Source organism: Simochromis diagramma, unplaced genomic scaffold (genome assembly GCF_900408965.1).
Source record: "Simochromis diagramma unplaced genomic scaffold, fSimDia1.1 OVJJ01000685.1, whole genome shotgun sequence".
Lineage (NCBI taxonomy): Eukaryota > Metazoa > Chordata > Actinopteri > Cichliformes > Cichlidae > Simochromis > Simochromis diagramma.
In genome coordinates this window covers 11,550,870-11,574,118 of record NW_024387477.1, presented here as the reverse complement: position 1 = coordinate 11,574,118, position 23,249 = coordinate 11,550,870, and the positions used below count along the sequence as shown (strand labels likewise).

At 42.6% G+C, this 23,249-nt stretch overlaps 1 protein-coding gene across 46 annotated transcripts in view; it reads right to left on the bottom strand.

Annotated features, from left to right (window-relative positions):
- Positions 1 to 342: 342 nt before the first annotated feature.
- Positions 343 to 23,249, bottom strand: part of LOC120724149 (protocadherin gamma-C5-like) — a 301,683-nt gene continuing 278,776 nt past the window's right edge. For 21 of the 46 annotated variants that reach the window (XM_040016172.1, XM_040016157.1, XM_040016144.1 and 18 more), the window contains exons 2-5: positions 8,430 to 8,488; positions 7,500 to 7,553; positions 4,575 to 4,672; positions 343 to 3,063 (exon numbers count right to left, since the gene is read on the bottom strand). In XM_040016172.1, the coding sequence (XP_039872106.1) occupies positions 2,780 to 3,063; positions 4,575 to 4,672; positions 7,500 to 7,553; positions 8,430 to 8,488 (495 nt within the window). In that variant the 3' untranslated portion in view covers positions 343 to 2,779. Of the gene's footprint in view, positions 3,064 to 4,574; positions 4,673 to 7,499; positions 7,554 to 8,429; positions 8,489 to 12,538; positions 23,235 to 23,249 lie in introns of those variants that run through there. The other 25 variants (XM_040016189.1, XM_040016179.1, XM_040016188.1 and 22 more) reach the window with 8 other exon arrangements.

Below are 23,249 nucleotides of genomic sequence, written 5' to 3'. Positions count from 1 at the left end.
AAAGAATACTTTTTTGGCAGCTGTAGTTCTGAGTCCTATTGAAAAAGGATCAGAACTTATATCATCAATTTAACATGTTTTTGATTAAGCCATCCTAGTTCCTGTAAATTATTTGTAGCTTCGTAGTTTGCTTTTTAAAGAAATCTGAAATTAAAGAAGACAAAAGGCTTCTGGGATTAATTAGTAGTGCTGCAGCCACATGGTTAAAACTCCAAGAAGCATTTAAAACTGTTTAGTGAGTGCCATTAATATTGTTAACAATGTAATGATGCTCAGAGTTACCTCACTCAGCCTGTGAGAGAAATGACAAATAGCAGCATTAACACAAACCACACGCATAAGTATTTTTAAAATGAATCTTTTTATTTGAAATGTCAGTGTTCAAGAGAAAATAAAACAGCAATATAAATATTAGCATAAAAATAAGAGAGTAACACAGGGGTATAGCGTGGGGTTTAAGCATTTGATAAGAAAGATAATACAGCAGGATAGAGTAGGATTAATTCAGCAGCGGACGGACTTACACATATATAATATTTATAATCATTTGTTCATATGGACAGAAAGAGAATGAGAGGCATTCTTTCACAAATGCACAAGATAAAATCACCGCAAAAGAACATTAAGAGGTTACAGAAGGATAGAAACTTTTCCATATTTTTTTTTCTTTTCTTTTGTATCTTTACAGGGTGATAAAAGATAGTAGAGGGAAAATAAACACAAAAATATGCGCAACACATACCACAAGTTAACTAGTCTACGTGTGTCACTTCTTTTACTTATCTAAAGTTATCTTTATCAGTTATTTACACTTAAGTGTTAGTTGGCTTCCATGGTGCTTAGTTACTACATTGCAACACAAACTGCTGAAGAACATCTCAATTTTTTTTTTATTATTGTTTTTTTTTTTAACTGTGGTTTTCTTAATTTTTTTTTCTTAAAAACAAAATGCAACACATTCCAGTAGTAAGCCACGCCTTGTGGAGAGGGACTTTTATTTTGAAAATGTTGGACATGGTCCCTACTATACAAACACCTGGCTCATACCATCGACAGGACTCGTGTTTATTTACAGTGGGGAAGAGCCTCACAGGACTAGGGAGTAGAGGGCGGGAGGTGAGGGGTGAAGAGGTTGAGGTTTCCCATTGGTGTCAATGGAAGAGAGAGATTTCAAAGGGCTTGTGAGTGGCATCTCCTCACCAACAGGGACAACTGCGCTTGGCTCTGTTGACCTCTACTACAGTCAGTGCATTTGAGAGAGTTTCTGGGGTGGGCAGGTCAACTGTGGTTCCTCTGTACATTCAGTGGGTAGAGCCAAGGATGTTTACCACCCCCTGATCGATACAATGGTGCCACCTCAGTCTGCTTACCTCTCACCATACCACTTCCACTCTCCCTAACCCACCCTGCAAGCTGCCTTTTTTTTTCTTCATGCTGTTGTACGTGTCCAGGAGTCTGACAGAAGGATAGACGGCAATGTAAAAACTTCATATCTTATACAAACACTTTCTCTATGCTATCGAATCGTTATCTCCCAAAGAAAAGACATGATACTGTGCCACATCAAGACGTTTCTTCAGCACTTGAGGATGGTGAAGGAAAATACTCCATCGAGGCCCTAAAGGCCCGCAAGGTGTCTAGAAACTCCTAAGCACTTAAGTTTACCACATCTACATGTTTCCCTAAAGACTGAAGTGATTACAACCCCTACATCACCTTAAGAATACTAACAGTGCATTTCTTTTTGTTTGGCTCTCAATATGGGGGTGGTGAATGAGGGAGGGACACGAGCTGAGTGTGAGGAGGGGAGGGCAGGGGGGTGCGGGGCAGCAAGACATATCTGTGCCCATCTTGGAGGTGTTGCAGAAGAAGCCAGTCCCTGCTGCTGTACCACTGATATGGACAGCATGGCTCGTGACTCCACGACACAGCGCCGTGCAACCCCCACTCTTTGCCAGCCCTTCCTCTGGGTGCATGCTCAGGTCATAAAAATATCAGAAGATTAAAATCTTTTTTTTTTTTAAACTACGATTACAAAAGTAATTTTCATTTTGCGTCAAGTAAATGCTACATGTGCATTATATTGACCTGCGATTGGAGGGACGATAATAGATTCAAGATGTCCTCCTCCTCTGCTTTTGCAATGCATAGTTTGCAATTCTAAACTAGTATATGTGGTTTGAACCTTAATGAGCATGCAGAAGAGTTTGTAATACTTGTCAAACAACAGCCTTAAAGTCAAAGGACTTAACGCTTTAAGACCCAGCAATGCTGACCCTATTAGCAATCTAATGGATGGCAACTAACGTACTTTACAACAGCTGACTTTCCACTTCATGGAAAGTGCATGAAAAAATCCAACGTGAAAGACATTAACATTTCATTTCTGAATACATCACTGCGTATAGTCTTGTCATCCCAGCAAGGTTGCTTACACTGAATCTCTTTGTCCAAGTTTTTGTTTTGTATTTTTGCCAAAAAAAGAGAAAGAAATATGGGCGGGGGACAGTAACCCCCCACACCCAGCCAAATATATCTACCAACAACGGTTATGTGAACAATAATAGACCTTAAGCACAGCACAAGTTAGAAACACTAACAGCTTTCAACACATTCAGATTCTTTGAGGCATTCAAGACACTTTCAAAGAACTTTCAAAATCGCCCATGTGGTCACAAGTGATTTGCTGTCAATATTTAAGATATCTAATGGTGGGGTGTGGAGGGTTAATTTCTCATCAGATCAGGCCCAGGTTGATCATTCCTTCACCTATTCACATCTACTTCTTCTCCTTCTTGGTGGACTTCTTCTTGGAGGCTGGAGTTTGGGCGGCCTTAGGGGGCTCTGGTTGAGCTGAGGCCTGAGGAGGGGGCAGTGCCTGTTGGGTGGCCTGCTGGGCCGTGGCCTGCTGCTGCTGGGGGTTTGAGGTGAGGGTGGCCGTGCTGCCTGGGATGTAGACGTTCTGACGATAGTCTGGCACGTGCTGCAGAGTGAACTGGGGGCTGTAGCGGGTGCTCAAGCCCATAGTGCCGGGCCCGAGGGTGGCTGTAGCCTCACTCACTTCTAGGGGGAAGAGAGACAAAGTTGGGGGACAAGGGGTGAGGAGGGAAGAGGACAGAGGGATGAAACTTGTTAGAAAAGCATTTGGAAGAATATCTAGTATAAACAGAAGAGGTGAAATTAAATGGGACATAAAAGGAAATTATAATACTTTGTACAGGAGAGTAAAACGAAATTCAGTCTGAACATCAGGTTTAGTTCAAACAAAAACATAAAGAGACTGTAAGTGAACCTAAAAAGTAAAGATATGAACAAGAAGAAATATTAACAAAAGAGTGAAGAGGATTTTCTTTTTTGTTCAACATGGTTGCTGAAAATGTCTTATTCCTCTGTTTATCTGGCGTTCCTTTTCTTAAAATAAAAAAAAAAAATCAGGCATGCCCTGTTTCTGTGAGCGCGCATGACGTAGCTGCTCAGCCCATAATTCTCCCACAGCCCCTGCATTGCAGAGCCAGGGAACAAACCCTCCCTCCCCCATTCTCTAGTTCATCTCAGCCTCCATAAACACACACATGCACATGACATTTGCAGTTCTAACTGTGCTGGAGCTAAAGTCATTAGAGAGAACACTTTTTTATTACCTTCTCCTCTGAAGTGGAGCGCTAATTAAATGAATTGTTCCGTGTTTGTCATTGTGTTTATCGGCACAGTGACATTAAGCACAAAGGAGAGATGACCTTCAGTATTTATCACATGCTCAGTTTGTTCCTTCCTCCCTGATGGCTCAAATTGTTCATTCTGTCTAACATGCAGGTTACCACCACATGACCATCTCGCCATTTCCCAGTGATGGAAAAAAAATGTCACACACCAGGGCCCAGTTCCCAGTGTCCAAGAAGGGGGGGACAGATTGGTGGTGAAATAACACTGGAAGTGACGACTTGAATCTGTTTGCCAATAAACCTCGTCACATTCGTCTCTCCATCATCACCATCTTTGTATAATTTGTGTTTGCCTGACGCTACATTTGGTCTTGGTAATCCTGCTGTTTTCTGCGTACTTCTCTATGCGATGACAAAGCCTGAAGATGAGTCACTGTGTGAATTCACCTCAGTGCTGCCTAAGCCGTCACTGCAGGGACAGAAGGGACAGGACAGAAGGGGGAGGATGTGTGTTGTAACATATAGGAATCATATAGGCTTTAATGTTACATAAATGTACGAGTAGCCCTTATAGCTTACTGCTTATAGTAAAACATTAAACATGTGATAAGTGTGTACAGTGGAAACGTGTCTCACTGTTGTGTTATTATATTCAACAAATCAGCTTTACTACATCAAGGAAACTGTGGGTAGTAATACTAGGTTCACGTCCACTAAATGGAAACGCCAGCGTGGACAGACAGAGCTTTATCAATGACTGAGTCTGGCTTGTTGCTCTCCAACCAAACAGGAAGCTAAACAAATCACCACTTCCCACGCATCCTGATGAGAAGACGAGCAATAAATAGGCTTGGAAAAGAGATGGTGGAACTCATAGGAGGGACGAAAGAGGTGACGAGGTATAGGACCCACCGTTGGCTGCAGCCATCAGGGCTTGGAGCTGCTCAGCTTCAGTAGGGGGCTGGGGCCAGGGGCCAGTTCCCATGGCAACCTCAGGTCCTCCAGTTGCCCTGTGGGAAAAAAAAATCGGGAAAAAACACATGTAAATAAATTCTCCTCTACAGTGGATCTATGTGTGTTTAGCTTGACAGGATGATGTAAAGCAGAGCAGCTGATGGTGAAATACACAGCCTGAGGAGAATAATACGGGATGTATAGTACGCAAAACAGAGTGTGTCTCTCACACACACACACACACACTCACGCTTAAACAGATTATTGTAAAGGCATGTGCAAATGCTTCTGGACACACACATGGTAGCAAGTGTGTTCACACATTAATTGTACAGCGGTCACACACTCGCCAGTATGACCCTGAGCAATGCGCCGTCTAGTAAATCTGATTAAACGTATTTAATGATCCCACCTTTAAAGGAAATAGCTGTCTGCATAGTCGCACATGCAGCGCTCAGTGAGCGCTGAACATTTCCATCTGGACGGGCTTCATGTTCAAAGGCTGGTTTATTTAAAAGCTGTAATTTGCATATGGGGGTAACAGCGGAGAAAGCAGACTTGTATGCTTTGAGTATGCTCACCTACTTATTTCTATTCCCATGCATGTAACACGGCAACACAAGCTCTGCAACCGAGAACTAGGTCACAATGTTTGAGTCTGTTCCCAAAGTGCTAATAAACCCCCAATTTTAGATTTTTAGTGTCAAAAAACAACAGTGTGCTATCTTCATGCTACTGGTAAACTATCATAAAATATAGATAAATGTCATTTCACTTCATTAGAAGCCCTGCATGAGACTCAAACATCATTTAAAACCATTATAGCAGTAGTATGGCTAATTCATCACCAGCACTACATTAAAAAAAAAGTAACATTTAACTACTCTCAGCCATGTAAACAGTGGGTCAGAGTGTTGAAACAAAGGCTTTTTGACTGTATGGGCTAATAAAACCCCTCAGGACACTCAGTGGAGGCCATGGGTAAAAGATTCTGTTGGTATGTGCAGCTGGAAATGACAGTGACACAGTGAAACTGTATGCTACTTTCCTAATACAAAGATTTTAGAAATAAAGGGGCAAGGCAAGACAGTCTGTACAGCGTTATAGCACACAAGATGATTTATAGTACTCAAGATGGTTAAACTTTTAAGTTTAACTTTTTATGCATGAAAGAACAGAGTTGTAGGCTCATCCTACAGCATAATATTAACCTCAAAGCAGTAAACCAGAGCCATAAAAAACTGTTTACAGTAATGCAAAGGATGCTATGGCCCCCACACAGCCATGAACACCAAATCGGTCTGGCCAGAAGAAAATGAGATAGCCAAGATGTTTGCACTTAGCAGGACTGGTGTTATTTTAAAGGGTGATTATGCCAAATGATTTTTTTTTAATGTTTGGGTTCCTCTTTATGAAAAGTAAATATATTTAAGGATTTGCAGCTTATCTAAAACTTCTGCACAATAGACAGTGTGTTAAATGCATAGGATGTAAACAAGAAAGCTCCTTTCTACTTAAAACCAACTAAAAAAGCAATCAGACAAATTGCCCTGATCTGGGGAATAAAGAGAAAGTAAAAGACACATTAAGAGAAAAAGTGAAAAAGGAGTTTGAACACAAAAGCTTGGCTCTGTTTAAGCGCAGGTTGCCAGACTGCACTGCCAAAACACTGAAGTGGTTTTCAGCTCAGTGCCAGAAAGAGACCGAGGAAGAGAAACATGTATGTATTGTGCCAAGCAGCCAATGAGAAACAGACTGGATAGGAGCACCCTCGGTAAGGCCAGAAGCAGCCATTTTGTGCCCCTTCATGCTAAATTAGCATTATTTTTCTTATCATATCCTCTAGTTGAGTTAAGTGTTTCCTGTGGTCAGGATTATCACTTCCTGTGGGCAAAGTTGTACATTGTGGTCCAGAATGATGTCCTCAGTTGGCCAGTCTGGGCTATCATTCTCCTTCGGTTTCCTTACATGATATGTTTCATCTTAATAGATGCCTTTACTTGTCACTTTTCAGGGAACCTTCAAGAAATTAAAGCCACAGTAGGAAAAGGTAAAACATAAAAAAACCCTCTTGCAGCTCTTTGCTTCTTTTTAATCCCCTCCAACCAATGAAGCACAGAATCAGTGGTTAATGTTTTGATTTCACACAGAATTCAAATGCCACTCTATTTAACCATTTATTCCACTGTGTCTTACGTTTTTTCCTTTTTCCCTATCACAGGCTATATTTTATAATTGAAACCCATTCCTCTGGTCACATGGTGTACATGCTGACATCTATTATATCTGCATGTTAACCTCTAGTGCTCAAAACAGACTCCCAATTACTCCATCTAGGAACATCTCAACCTCTAACAGGCATTTTAAACTATCAGTCATGACACAGACGTTGTCATTGTCCTCTGGTTTATAAGTCACATGAAAAAGCTGCATGTGGTGGTGTTAAGCTACAACCATCACAGACATACATCAAAGGCAACACTGTATGGTAGGCAAATCTCAAAGGAGAGAAAAAGAAGAGCTCTCAGACTATAACGACTATATGTATAGCACACATACAAGGCATAGCAAATCTACAAAACACTGCACACAAACTGAAAAAAAGTGTCACAATCCTTTCTACGCCACAGCAGGCATTGTGGCCTATGCACATCGATCAACAAATCCCATCAAACTTTCGGGGAGACTAACAGAAGCTATGGGTTAGGTACAGCTACACACAGCACAGCACTCAACTGCAGTGCACTAACTAAAAGATTTGAGTCACTCCCTGCCCTTATCAGCTGACCAAGTTCCTCTTTCACTGAACGGCGGCAAATGTGATCCCTGATCAGCTGCTGAGGACATAAAGTGACCATACAGGGCCTACGTCTAAATCGGTACCTTGTCCCATTCTTCGGCGTCCATCGTATGTGTGTACCGTACGGCATGTGGGGACTAAAAACACAACAAGTTATACACCCTGAAAAGAACTACTGTGTATTTGTATATGCTTTAGATCTTGTTTGGAAAATGCTGAGTCAGCCACATACTTTTCAAATACAGGATGTGAATGACATAGCTGTTGAGAAGTAAAATAAAACCCAGTGGTTTCTAAAAGTGCAGTAACCTGTGTTTGTGCCTAACATTGCCTGTGTGTTTCAGGGACAAACCTCGACTCATAAGATCTGTTGCACAATCACAACTGCGTACACTACATGGGCAAATATCAGTGACAAAGCAATCAACACAGAATGTAAACTAAACAACACAACTGACATTTAATAAGGCAAGTAACTGATGTCAAGAAAATGTGTTTTCAAGTGACGTGGCAGGAAAAAATGGAGAGAGCAATAAAGATAAATGCACTATCCCATCCCCCCCCTGCTAGCTCTGGTCACTGTTCCTCATCAGTAGTACTGAGCGATGGCGCACAGGCTCAGGGAGCGCAGAGAGGAAAGGAACAGCAGGGGAGGGGGAGGGGGAGTGGAAGCTGCAGCAGCCATTTTATAAAGCAGCCTGGAAACAGGCAGAGATGCTTTTCACAACCTTACTGAGCAGAATCATGCAATCAGGTGGAACAAGAAACTCATCACCACTGGAATAAAATTTGAAGTCACGTAAAAATGTTTGCTTGTGATGCCATCTGTATTTTAAAATCAGATGGCACACTGCAGGTAGCAAATTATTATGGTTACAGCGCTCACTACCATCCCCCCTTTTTAAAAAAAAATCCCTCACCCCTTTTACTCTTTTTCCCCTTGAAAAGCAATAACATGATCTAGATATTACTGCGTATTTCAGCTGAATCAATGTGTTACTCTGCTAACTCACCCGCTAGGTCCGGGTCTTTGTCCCTGTGTGAAGCGCCAGTCATTGTTGGGAGGCTTTTGCTGTGAAGAGAACAGAAGATGCAGTATGAAATATATGTTTCATCGCAACAACAGCAAGATGTTTCTAAGGTGCAGTTTAGTGTTTTTATGCATTTGGTTTGTAGTTGAGATGTGTGCAATGACGATGTATGACTGTGTGTATCATTTGGCATGTCTTTACAGTTTTTCACTGAGGCTCATCAAAGCATTACAGATGGCCACGAATAACTGTACCTTCAGGCATCCATGTTGTCCCAAACACTGTGGGGCATAAACTGAGCACGCACACATACACAAAAACTACAGGCCTGCTTAAAAAAAAGGAAAAAAGAAAACCCTCAAAACTAAAATCAAAAGACTGACATCATCAAAAAGAGAACGTGATAATTTAAGTGGGCAATCGGCTTTGCACCAAAGCGGCCAGAAGCTGAACTGGACGTCCAAATGACTTGCATCTGAAAGGATTATTTCAGTGGATGACAGTACACATAGAGATGTGTCTAAAATACTGAGCTTGCCAGCTCATGAGTGGAAAAATGAAGGCAAACCAAAACTATGACACTGACAAGAATTTTAGGAGACACACAGACAGACTGATTAGCTTCCCACACTGCTTCTTATAAAAATCTCCTTTAAAGAGTCAGAGGACAAAAGAAGTTGGATACCAAAACTTAGAAGCAGTGATAAAAGCCTCTCCCATCTCTGCATGCTTCTGCTGTCTATTAATGTCTTCAACCCCTTTGCGATTTTGTCCATCTCTACCTCACGGGCCATGCCACCATGTCTCTCTCTAGCTCTTTCCCTCCCTCACTCTCTCTGACTCTCTTGTTGTGCAGTGATGCGGTGAATAGACCCGTGGCTTGGCTCCAGATTCTGCTGCCTAATCGACACAAGAGCTCCCTGGAGAGAGAGGCCAGCAGAATGATGTGCTGCATTATTAAAAGAGCTGTTCTACCCAAGGGAATGATGGAAAGAAGCAAGAGAGCAGCAGAGAAAAGTGAAAGACAGCTACACGCAAGGAGCAGTATTGACTGAGAATCTGTTAGAATACAGGTAAATAAAGGAATAAAGGTTAGTGACCACACAGGACCAAACAGGGAAATACAGTTTGTTGAAACAGCCTGAAGACAAAACAAGTGAATTTAACCACAGGACCTGAAGATACTCCCAACAGAGTTGAGTGTGCATGATGAAGAAGTAATGGAAGCAGTAGTACAGTTGCTGAACAACCCCATAATGCATGTAGCGTTGAGTGAAAATAGCTGTCAGTGGATTCAGTTTCAGTGTTGTTTTCATGTTGAATACAAGTCAGCTCTCCGGAAGAGAAAAACAAGGTCCGTTACAGACAGGGTTGCTTGGTTATTCCTCGTAACAACTCGCAAGCTTTTTATTACAGTGTGAAATGTTTTTAATGGGTGAAGATGAGAGGGAGGGTGAAAAATGAACTCTCATCCTCCTTCACGGCAGAGCTCGGTTGATGGTTAAAGTCTAAAATTGGACACAGAGATGTGTATGTGTGCGTGGGCATGTAAATCTGTCTGGGTTGTAGGGAGAAAAAAATATCAGCAGTGAGGGGAAGCAAACATCCACAGAGAAAGAGACCCAGCATTCCAGCTGCGTGAGTTGTTCTCACCACACACTTTCACAGACAAACACTGATCGTTTTCAAGGTTAAATCCCAATGCAGGCATGTGGAAAGAAGAATAACAGACTGTACTGGAATATCTTCCTGTATGCTTCCTTATGGAAAGCCGGGTGTAAGCAGACAGATAAAACTAGGCTATTTTATAAATCTCCAATGCTTATCTGCTTGAGTAAAACTGAAGACGTTCAACAAACCGATGTGTGTTGCCGAGGTTTTAAATTAAGGTGGTTACATCAACAACAGTTTCTAGGTAAAACAAATCCCAATAGTAAAACCTATTACCGGCTTACAGAGACAAAATCTAATTGACTTCATCTGCAATTATCTGAGGAGCTTTAGCTGTGCTTGTTTCTTTATGATTTGTTCTCTTTAATGAGTCGGTCACTAAAGAAATATGAATGAGGTTATTAAAAATTCACAAGCTGTTTTTCTTTTTTTGAGAGCAAGCTAAACGTAAGCATGGAGAGAGAGAGAGAAGGTCAGACAGACTATCCAGACATGCTGCCAATGAAGAGACAGATTACAGCTCTGTGGGCCCGACTTCTCATCCCACAGAAAGACGATCATATTAGACCTGGAAGATTTAAAAATGGCTCAATGTACTTCCCTTACATCTCTGAGTTGAACCAAAGAGCTTTGAAGGATCTCCAGGTGAATTAGAACCTGGCTGGATTTCTTAGCTACCTCGCAGTAATGTGCATAAAAGCTCAAAAATATAAAGAGAACTGGATTTAGGGACAGGAAGGTCAAAATCATGGTATTCAAATCTAAACTGCCGACTTCAATACTGTTTTAATTTGCACCGTCACAAGAAAGGATCACAATGAGTAGTGTTTGACTATGATATTCCGCTCCTTTAAACAAACATCATGACTCAACTAATCATAACCTCTGAGGACAGTTTTACTGAACCGCATGAACCAGCACGTCCCATGCACAGCTCTGTCATCCATAAAAAAAAGCATATTTACAAAAAACACTTGGCCTAACTTTGTGCCAACCTTTATGAACTCACACAAGCTTAAAGACTGAAATACTAAACGGTAACATTCAGATCTTGATGCAAATGAGAAACAAAAAAAAAAAAAGGGAAAAGGTGGGTTATGACTTTGCAGTGAGTCAAAATGCTTCACATCCTTTAATATACTGTAATTTTAACCCAAGTCTTATGTGAAAGCATGTTATTGAAGAGAGTTTGCCAAGAGAGCACACTGCAAATGAATAAAGGATACAAAGAGGGGCAGTGGGAAGGATCTAAGGCCCCAGGGCTCCTCCTGCCTGATGCTTTTTACACACAATCTCATGCACGCAGACACGCAAACACCCGTAGTGGTACTCTAAAGCTTTATAGCCTGTGCCGTCTGTCACTGTGCCACACATGCATAAAGCCATCCTTCCTTTCCAGTTATCAGTCCCTCTATCTCTTTTGCTCTGCTGTCCTTGTTGCACACGTGTCACCAGAGTAGAGAGACAGATGGTACGCTGCTGACCTCAGGGACAACCTAATTCTGTGCAGTCTTTATAAAACAGAGTTGGTAGAAATATGAGGGTTTTAAAAAAAAAAATTAAATAGAGTCAAGGGTAAAAATCATTATCAAAATAACAGAGCAACCTCACATAGATGTGAAATGCCAGATGAGGAATACTGAGGATAAATTGATTAAAGATGAAAAACAAAACGTTCTATTTTTTTTCTACTGAATTCCCCACTGATCACTAAGAGCGACCTCATGTGATGCTGAGTCATGGAACCAATCAAAGGTTCAGAGGACAACAGGAAGTCAGGGTTCAGGCCACTGACCCCACAAATTCCTGTTTTTCAGCTACTGCTTTATTCTTTGGCTCTCTCCCTCCACCCATCTTACCATTTTCTTTCCTGGCTCTTTTCCTCCGTCACCCCCATCTCTCCCTCTGTCATCCTGTTCCCCTCTATCTTCCAGCCATTTCACTGAGCCAACTCTGCAGTACCCATCTTCATCTGGTTGTCTCCTCCCCTCCATCTGTTAACAGCACTTATGTTTTACCCCTTTCCCCCTGTTTTGCTATTCCAGCTAGCTTCTTTTTCCTTTATAACTGCAGCTTTATTCTTCATAAATAGCAGCATTCTCTGTCACTTAAAATGCTTCAAGCCAGAGATAGTAACCACATTTGCCCTTGGGTCAGATTAAATATTAAGATGTTTTTTCACTTTTCACAAACCTATCTAACAGAACAATAGCACTCTCAGAGCCCTGTCACCATGTAGAGAGAAACTGGTCCTCTGGGTAAAACAAAACAAATGGAGTAAAAGATAAAATACAGCAAGTCACTGGGGAAGTTTTCAGTGCATAACAAAACAGAGACGTGTTTTAGGATGTTTATGCATTTCCACAAGTCTAATGTTAATAGTGAAAAGTATATGCTCACTCTCCCACTTAATCTCTCACCTCACTGGCTGAGTTCATAAGGTACTTCTTGCTGAGCGTCATGTTGAGTGTGTTGTTGTGACTCAGCATGGGTGATTTCATAAATACAAAGTCACTTCGGCTAGATATAGTGGAGTAGCAGGGCCTATAGGTCCGTGTATGTGGCTCTTGGGGACCTCCCACAACCTCCATATATCGTATGGGTCCATCAGTATTGAGCTGCAGGTGGAGGTCCTTGCTAGGCCTCTGATGGTAGCGGCTGGACCTGTGGTGACCATAGCAGCAGCATTCAGAGCCTCCCAGCCCTGGGCCACGGTGTCTCAGGCAGCGCACCATGAGAACAACAAATGTGATAAAGGACACCGCTGACACACAGGCTAGAGAGATGATTAGGTACAAAGTGATATCTGGCATCCCATTGCGTTGGTAGAAAGGTATGTGGTGAGGAATAATCGGAGCATCGTTGGCTGGTGCCTTCTCATCCACAGTTATTGTAACGTTCACAGAAGTGGACTTGGGTGGGTCGCCATTATCCTGAATGATGACCACAATGTCATAAGTTGAACCACTTTCCTCCTCGTCCCACTTTCGAGCTGTGCGGAGGTCCCCAGTGTGTGCCCCAATACGGAACATACCAGCATTTGGTCCAGGAGCAATTGAGTAAAACAACCAAGCATTGTGCCCACTGTCTGCATCCACTGCGACCAGTTTATTTATAAGGTGCCCTGGACTGGCAGATGGGGCCACAGTGAACTCTAATCTTTTGTCTTTTGAGTAGGAGGGGTGTACAATCACTGGTGCATTGTCATTCACATCCACAACAAACACGTGCACAGTGACGTTGGATGTCCGTGGGGGCACTCCAGCATCCTCAGCCTGCACCTCAATACGGAAAGCTTTAAGCTGTTCATGATCCAGAGAGCGCATGCTGTAGATGTGACCGCTCTTCGGGTTGATGTAGACATAAGAAGATATGGGTGAGCCCTGCACCATGCTTGTAAGGATTGAATAAGAGACGTGTGCATTTTCACCAAGGTCTGGGTCAGTGGCAGAAACAACAGCGATGGGGGAACTGGGAGCGTTGTTTTCTGAGATGTCCACAGAGTATGAAGGCTGAGAGAAGGTGGGGGCATTGTCATTTACATCAGACACCTTCACCACAAAGTTGATTTGTGATGAAAGGGGAGGGGAACCAGCATCAGTGGCCTTGATGATAACTGAGTACTCTGGGACAGTCTCACGGTCCAGGTTGCCAGCTGTGACCAGGCGGTAACTCATGTCAAAAGTTGACATGAGTTTGAATGGTAAACCTGGCGTGATAGTCAGCTTAACATTTCCATTCAGACCAGGGTCTGGGTCCCGTGTGTTTATGAACGCTATAGCGGTCCCCGGTGCTGAGTCCTCTCTGATAGACTCAGTCAGTGACACCAGTTTCACCTCTGGTGCGTTGTCATTCACGTCAGTGATGGTCACAATGACGTTACAGGAGCCCTCCATAGCGGGAGAGCCACCATCTCTGGCCTGCACTGTTATGTGATATGCATTCATCTCCTCATAATCCACAACACCCTTTACACGGATTTCCCCGCTTTTAGAATCCACAGTGAATAGATTGAGAACGTGCTGTGGTGTGTATTTACTAAAAAGATACGATATGTCCCCGTTGCTACCCGAATCGGCGTCTGTGGCGTTTACTTTCGTTACTAAAGTGCCCAGTGCAGCATTTTCTAATAGTGTAACTTTCTTTACAGGTTCGTCAAAGACGGGCGCATTGTCATTTACGTCCAGAATGTCAATGAGCAGAAGTGTTGAGCCAGATTTCTCTGGCTGACCCCCATCCACAGCAGTGAGCAGCAGGCGAAACGAGGCCTGCCTCTCTCTGTCCAAAGCTTTATCCACCACTAGCTCTGGAAACTTGCGGCCGTCACTTTTAGTTTCCACATTCAAAGTAAAGAAGTCATTTGATGCGAGATGATACGTGCGTAACGAGTTGGTACCCACGTCAGGGTCGTGCGCGCTCTCCAAACGAAATTGTGTGCCAGGTGCGGCCGCCTCAGAAATCTCCAAAGAAATGTTAGTGGTTGAAAACTGCGGCGCATTGTCATTCACATCCAGAACGTTCACCACGACGCGATGGATCTCTAAAGGATCATCCATAAGTATTTGAAGGTGTAGTGAACACGCTGAACTTAAATCGCACAGATTCTCTCTGTCAATTTTTTGTTTAATAATCAAATCGCCAGTCGTCTGCTTCACCTCAAAGTACTGCACTGATGATTCGGAGACCACCCGCAGCCTCCTCTGAACAATCCGCTGAGCAGTGAGAGTCAAGTCTTTAGCGATATTCCCCACGACAGAGCCTGGATTTAGTTCCTCCGATACGGAATAGCTGAGCTGAGCGGACGCACAGGAGACCCATGCTAGATAAAAGTAAACCCTCCACAGCCTCCCTCCTCCCGAGTACTTTGTCTGCGCGGAGTCCATTGTACTGCGCTCCGAGGATCAGGGAACGGCAACGTTTCTAACTTCTTTCACTGTAGCGTATCCATGATAGAATTAAAACGCGACGTCCACACTCCTAAACATTTCCATTTTAGAAAAAGGGCGATGGGATGTTTTGATGTGACCATGACGGCCGTCTTTAAAGAAAAAAAAATAAACGAGAGCGAAAACTCAAAGTTTTTTTCTGCCTCCACTCTCTGCTTGTGTCTCCTCCGCCTGATTCCCCTCATGGGCGGAGAGAGGCAACTCAGGCCTTCCCTCTCATTGGAAGACAGGGTTGGATCAGTGTTGTCATCTCTCTCTCTCACACACGCACCGAAAACTTTTTAGTGACTTCACTTCCACATACGAGTATCAACTCGAAAAAAAAAAATTGGTTTCAGAAGTTTGAGATTACACCGAAAGACAAATAACACAGCACGCCAAGAGTCTGTTAAAACGTATAACGGAGATCGAAGCCATAAATGCAAAGGATAAGTCATCTTTATATAGAACCCCCCACGTGGTTTTCTTAGATAGTTCTCATTGTCAAAACAGTGGCGTATCAGCCTTATGTCATTTAACGCAATGCTATTTGCGCCCGCATGGGGGCGTGGTTTCCAAACCGGATTTTCCCCTGAGGGCAAACAATACAGTTTATCAGAAGAAGATTGAAGGTTAAAAACAGGCTTCATTGTAAAGCTCAGTAATTCTAGACAAATATAAATCAAATCAAATAAATACACATTTTTCAAACTATAAAACGACACACGGCAGGCATTTTGAAGATCCTGGCAATTTGAATTAGAGGGGATTTCTATATTTGATACGCCTCATTAACATAAAGACCGAAAACTAATAACTGATTATACTTATTGAAAACGCTAAAATATATTAAGAGTGAATTAAAATAATTGTTGCAACTGAATTGTAAGTTTGCCTTAATTCTATTAAAAACTAGTGTTTTTTTAAAGTAAGAAAAAACATGAAACTGATAACATTTTTTGGAAAAAAAAAAGATATGCAATAATAAATTGAAACCAATAGTAGTGGTAAAATTTTACTTTTACCATTATAGTTGTACCACACAAACACACACGCAGTGCATGGTAGAGAGAGTGAAAGCGATTATGTGTATTATCACTTAATTAAATATATACCCGGATTTGTTAAAGTTACTACATTCCATAGTGATAATCAAATAAGAAAGTGTAGAAACAAAAAACTGCGAGCAGGAGAACTTGTTGCACTACACTCATTGCTAGACATAAGCAAGGAACTGCAAAATGAAAATCAGGATTAAAAAAAAAATCAGGATATGTTAATTTTAAATTCAGGGTTAGGGATATAATTTTACTGAGTTCCCTTCGGATTTTGTTCTCACCTGCTGGCTCTCAAAGGTCCAGGTGCTGTCAGGTAAAGAAGCATCCAGGACACTGATCACCTCCTTAAAGTCTGTGGTGCTGCTGGGTTTAATCAGAGTGAAATCGCTGTACTCTGACATCGGAGACATACAGGACCTGAAGGACTGACTCTGAGACAGCATGTCTCCTCCCAGGACCTCCACGTACTTTATAGGTCCATCAGTGTTGAGCTGAATCTGCAGGTTTCTGTTGGGGTTCTTGTAATCATCAGAGTCGGTCCGTCTCATGCAGCACGTGCTGCTGCTCCTGCTGTTCCTGATGCATTTAACCGCTAAGATGAGGAAAGTGACCAGAGACAGCACGGACACCGAGGCCAGAGAAAGAATCAAATAAAGGGTGATTCTCCCAGTTTTCTTGCTGGGCTCGGCCGCTTTATGTCGGAGGTCTGAGATGGGCTCATGGAGGCCGTCCTCCAGTATGATGGACACCGTGACTGTGGAGGACTGGATCGGTTCCCCGTCGTCCTTGATCTCTATAAGCAGCCTCTGAGAGGAGTCGTCCTGCTCGGACACAGCGCGTTTAGTCCTCACCTCCCCTGTGTACAGATTGACGATAAAGAGAGAGGCGTCTGTGGCCTCCGCCAGTCTGTAGGAGATCCAGGCGTTATGGCCCGAGTCAGCGTCCACGGCTGTCACCTTGGTAACCAGGTGACCCGCTTTCGCGGAGCGAGGCATCCTCTGATGAGAGAGGGAGCCCATGGCAGCGGAGGAGGGGTAAATAACAGCGGGGGCATTGTCGTTCTGGTCCAGGATAAAAACATGGACAGTGGCGTTGCTGCTGAGAGACGGAGAGCCCTGATCCTTTGCCTGGACCTGAATCTGAAACACCTTCAGTTTCTCATAGTCGAACGAGTGCATGCTGTAGATGCTGCCGTTATCTGAGTTAATGTAAACATACGATGAGACAGAAACGTCCTGCACTTTAGAGTCCAGTATAGAGTAAGAGACCTTTGCGTTTTCACCGAAATCCAGGTCAGATGCTGATACTGAGTACAGGATAGAGCCTGGTACTCCATTCTCTTTTAAATACACATTATAGGTTTTCTGAGTGAATACAGGAGGGTTATCATTCACATCAGTGATAATAACAGGTATATTTTTTTTACTGGTCAAGGCAGGAGAGCCTGAATCAGTGGCTGTGATTTCAATATTATATTCTGAAAATCGTTCTCTGTCTAAAGTCCCACTGGTAACCAGCGCATAATTATTAGAAAACGAAGGTTTCAAAGCAAAGGGAGGGCCCTTGGAAATTTGCAACGTTACTTTACCGTTATCAGCAGAGTCAAGGTCTCGCGCACTGATCAAAGCCACAACTGTCCCACTTGGTGCGTCTTCACGCAATGGCTTGGGCTGAGAAGTGAAAACTATTTCGGGAGCATTATCATTGAAATCAGTAATATCAACCTGCACGCGGCAGTGACCCTCCATCTGAGGACTACCTTTATCTTTTGCAGTCACATCAATGTCATATGACTTGGCAGTTTCATAATCTAACTCCCCTTTCAGAATGATTTCACCGGTTGAAGGGTTAATATCAAAGACCGACAACACCGAGTCTGGCGTCCGAGAGCCAAACGAGAATGTAATTTCGCCATTTAAACCTTCATCTGCATCTGACGCTTTGGGTTGAATAACAACAGTTCCTTGTATACTTTTTTCACCCAGGGACACTTTATAGAGATTCTTTTCAAAAACCGGAATATTGTCATTATTGTCAAGAACGCTTATGGTTATTTGTGTGGTTCCGGATCTTACTGGATTCCCCCCATCTAATGCTGTTAGTAATATTTTGTGGACTGATTTTTTCTCTCGATCTAGAGGCTTTTCTAATACAAGTTCCGGGACGGTTTTCCCACCCTCGATTTCTTTTATTCTAAGGGAACAACATTCATTTTTACTGAGTGTGTATGATTTAAGGGAATTGCTTCCAACGTCTGGGTCAGATGCGCTCTCTAAAGGGAAGCGTGTACCCACTGCTGCTGACTCGGCTATGTTCAAAGACAATTCATTTGATAGAAAACGTGGAGAATTGTCATTAATATCTTGTATTTCCACCTCAATTCGATGTAACTGTAACGGATCTTCAATGACCACCTGCAAAGGCAACACACAGCTGGCGCTTTGTCCGCATAAAGCCTCTCTGTCTATTCTGTCATTCACCACCAGCTCGCCCTTCCCCGGATCCACACTGAAATACTGCTTTCCAGCCTCAGATGCAACGCGCAATTTACGGTCATAAATGTCCGAAAGTCCCAAACCCAGATCTTTGGCAAGATTTCCTACCACAGAGCCCTGTTTTAGCTCCTCTTGGATACTGTAACGAGTCTGTGCGTTTACTGTAGTCCACAAGAGGAAGAAATGATGCCACCAAAGCGCCTGCCATCTCCAGTCTCGATATTCCTTTCTCTTTGTCATCCCTGGATTAACAAAAAACACAATATCCACAAAGAACGGAGCCCATAAAGCAAAAATCCGTATTCCAAAAGCGCGACATATCCCATTGGAACGATACGTTTTTATAGCTAAAGATATGATTAAGATTTAACCTTATACTCAAAGTGTATGAACCATTTGCCTACTCTCTATCCTCTCTGAGCATTGTGATGGCTGAAGCTGCATGGGGGAGAGAGTAGATCTCTTTGTACAGTTCTGAATGCTATTGGTGCACAGCATCCATCGCTGACATCCAATGAGAAGGCAACGGTGCAGCATCGTTAAAGACACAATAAGGCTTTTGCACTGCCATGATAGAAGGATTGAAAACACCCGATACTCCTTATATCATCACAGTATTTTCATCATAGAACATATTAGTCACAACAAATTTAGGATGTCTGTGGGAAGATAAATAATTCTGGAAAATGTTAAACAAAACAAAGATAAAACATCTACTAACAGATAAATATGTTATATAAATGTTTGGGTATTGTTATTTGTTACCATCTTGAGGAAATGTCTTTTTTTTTTAAATTTCAAAATCGATTAACGTGGCCTATGTGGGAGTCGCTGTCCACTTGAGCGGTGCTGAAACGGTCAACTCGAAAACCTGCACACTATCAGACACACAGTGGTGAATGATAAAACCAGCCGAGGACCACAACTTATGGAAATAACTTAAAAGTTAAGTGATCGGATATTTAAAAATAAATGTAAATTTAGTGCTTTAATTTAAATACATAAGTTATTTATAATTGCAGTCGATTTTGAGTTCTCGTTATGATTTCACACAAAAAAGCAATAATTTTAATTCTGCTGGAGCACAATCAGTGATATTTGAAATTTAGTTTTATTTGTCACATCTTTAAATACTCTATGCTCACCTGCTGGCTCTCAAAGGTCCAGGTGCTGTCAGGTAAAGAAGCATCCAGGACACTGATCACCTCCTTAAAGTCTGTGGTGCTGCTGGGTTTAATCAGAGTGAAATCGCTGTACTCTGACATCGGAGACATACAGGACCTGAAGGACTGACTCTGAGACAGCATGTCTCCTCCCAGGACCTCCACGTATTTTATAGGTCCATCAGTGTTGAGCTGAATCTGCAGGTTTCTGTTGGGGTTCTTGTAATCATCAGAGTCGGTCCGTCTCATGCAGCACGTGCTGCTGCTCCTGCTGTTCCTGATGCATTTAACCGCTAAGATGAGGAAAGTGACCAGAGACAGCACGGACACCGAGGCCAGAGAGAGAATCAAATAAAGGGTGATTCTCCCAGTTTTCTTGCTGGGCTCGGCCGCTTTATGTCGGAGGTCTGAGATGGGCTCATGGAGGCCGTCCTCCAGTATGATGGACACCGTGACTGTGGAGGACTGGATCGGTTCCCCGTCGTCCTTTATCCCTATAAGCAGCCTCTGAGAGGAGTCGTCCTGCTCGGACACAGCGCGTTTAGTCCTCACCTCCCCTGTGTACAGATTGACAGTGAAGAGAGAGGCGTCTGTGGCCTCCGCCAGTCTGTAGGAGATCCAGGCGTTATGGCCCGAGTCAGCGTCCACGGCTGTCACCTTGGTAACCAGGTGACCCGCTTTCGCGGAGCGAGGCATCCTCTGATGAGAGAGGGAGCCCATGGCAGCGGAGGAGGGGTAAATAACAGCGGGGGCATTGTCGTTCTGGTCCAGGATAAAAACATGGACAGTGGCGTTGCTGCTGAGAGACGGAGAGCCCTGATCCTTTGCCTGGACCTGAATCTGAAACACCTTCAGTTTCTCATAGTCAAACGAGTGCATGCTGTAGATGCTGCCGTTATCTGAGTTAATGTAAACATACGATGAGACAGAAACGTCCTGCACTTTAGAATCCAGTATAGAGTAAGAGACCTTTGCGTTTTCACCAAAATCCAGGTCAGATGCTGATACTGAGAACAGGATAGAGCCTGGTACTCCATTCTCTTTTAAATACACATTATAAGAGGGCTGTGAGAACACAGGGGGGTTGTCATTTACATCAGTGATAGTGACATTAATAGTCTTCTTAGATGATAGAGAGGGTGAGCCTGAGTCAGTGGCTGTAATCTCGATATTATACTCCGAGAATGTCTCCCGGTCTAAATTACGGCCAGTAACCAGCGCGTAATTGTCAGAAAAAGAGGGTTTCAGTTTAAAAGGAGAGCCCTTTGGGAGCCCTAATGTCACTTTACCATTGTCACCGGAGTCAAGGTCTCGAGCTGTAAGCAGAGCTACTACTGTACCACTTGGTGCATCTTCTGGTACTGGGCTCGGTTTTGAAGTCAGAACAATTTCTGGAGCGTTATCATTTATATCTATTACCTCCACCTGTACGCGACAGTGACCTTCCATTTCAGGAATTCCTTTATCTTTTGCACTGATATCTAACTCGTGAGTTGCAAAGTTTTCATAATCCAATTTTCCTTTAAGGAAAATTTCCCCTGTTGCAGAGTTGATCTGAAAAATAGAGCGCAATATCTCTGGTGTATGGTCAGCAAATGAATATTCAATTTCTCCATTCACACCCTCGTCTTGGTCAGTTGCTTCTACCTTTGCGAGCATTAAGCCACTTTGACTGCTTTCAGGCACCGTAATTTTATATAACGGTTTTTTGAAAACAGGAACATTGTCATTATTGTCTAGAACGGTCACTGTGATCTTTGATGTTCCCGTTTTGACAGGATTCCCTCCGTCTAATGCTGTTAACAGTAATTGATGAATACCTTGTTTTTCTCTGTCAAGCGTTTTTTCCAGTACAAGCTCCGGTACTTTTCTGCCATTCGCAAGTTCTTTAATTTTTAAACTAAAGCATTCATCTTTGCTAAGACTGTATGATTTTAGGGAATTAATACCCACATCGAGGTCTTGTGCTGTCTCCAAAGGGTAGCGCGCACCCACCGCTGTCAACTCCGCAATTTTCAAATGTTTTTCTTTGCTAAGGAATTTCGGTGCATTGTCATTAACGTCTCTAATTTCGACTTCTATACGATATAGATGTAGTGGATTCTCTATTACTACTTGAAGAGGCAACACACAGCTGGCGCTTTGTCCACATAAAGCCTCTCTGTCTATTCTGTCATTCACCACCAGCTCGCCCTTCCCCGTATCCACGCTGAAATACTGCTTACCAGCCTCAGAAGCGACACGCAGCTTACGGTCAAAAATGTCTGATAGTCCCAAACCCAGATCTTTGGCAAGATTTCCTACCACAGAGCCCTGTTTTAATTCTTCTGGGATGCTGTAACGAGTCTGTCCGTATATTGTACTCCACAAAGCGAAGAAATGATGCCACCAAAGCGCCAGCCATCTCCAGTCTCGGTGTCTGATTCTCTTTGTCATTCCCGATCCGTTAGGATGTGTTATTTCCCATCGATATATTGTTCACATAACCACCTCGACAATAATTCCAGCGCCAGAATGAATATGATGCTAGAGATCAATCCACAAATGCACGTTAATAACAAAGGTCTAAATTTTGGACATTTGTGTATACGCACATCTCCTCTCCACCTCCATCTCGGAGCATTGTGCCAGTTACTGTGACGCGACTGAATGGGGGATGGAGTAGATCTCTTTGTAGAGATCTGTATGCCATTGGTTCAGAACATTCATCTATACTATCCAATGACGGAGCACTAACATTGCTGTTAGGGTTTTGCACCACCTCTCTCGCAATACAAACAAGAGAGGGGAATACAAATTGGTGTTATACAAGCACAACAGAGTGGAAAGACACAAAAAATGCCCTGTTTCCAAAGTAAAAGAAAAAAAATACTTTACATTAAATTATTGTGTACTGCTGTCGCAGAGAGAAGAGAAAGTTATGAACGAACTAGATCGTGATAAGAAATAATTCGATTCTTTAAGTATGTTGCCATCATTACGTTTTCAGTGTTTGTGATATTTTCTATCACAGTAGAACGATGTCGGAGAAAAATGAAACAATTGTGAATATTTCAAGATCCTCAGAGAGTACTTATGGAAAGAAAATCACGACTGAGTGGAAGGAAAAAAAATATACAGACGCAAAAACAAAAAACAAACCAACAAACAAAAAACCCACAAGATTTTTTTGAAAGGGCGTTGTTATTTTAGGGTGATTCAGACAGGAAAGTAAATTAAGTGGTTTTCGATTGAAATGGGAACGCGGGTTTTAATGCTAATGGATCACGAGTTAAAAGGACAACAGTAATAATCCTTAATGGAAAGGTAAGTTGCAATAAATTCCGATTCAATACCACAGTTTTAATAATGCTAATAGAAAAAATTCTATACTGAAAAAGAATATCTGCACTGTGCAAAAAAAGCAACATTTCAAGAATTTAATGAACACCGCTGATTTTTCAAAGTGACTTAAAAACGACGATAAGAATAATAATGATCTAAAAGCTTA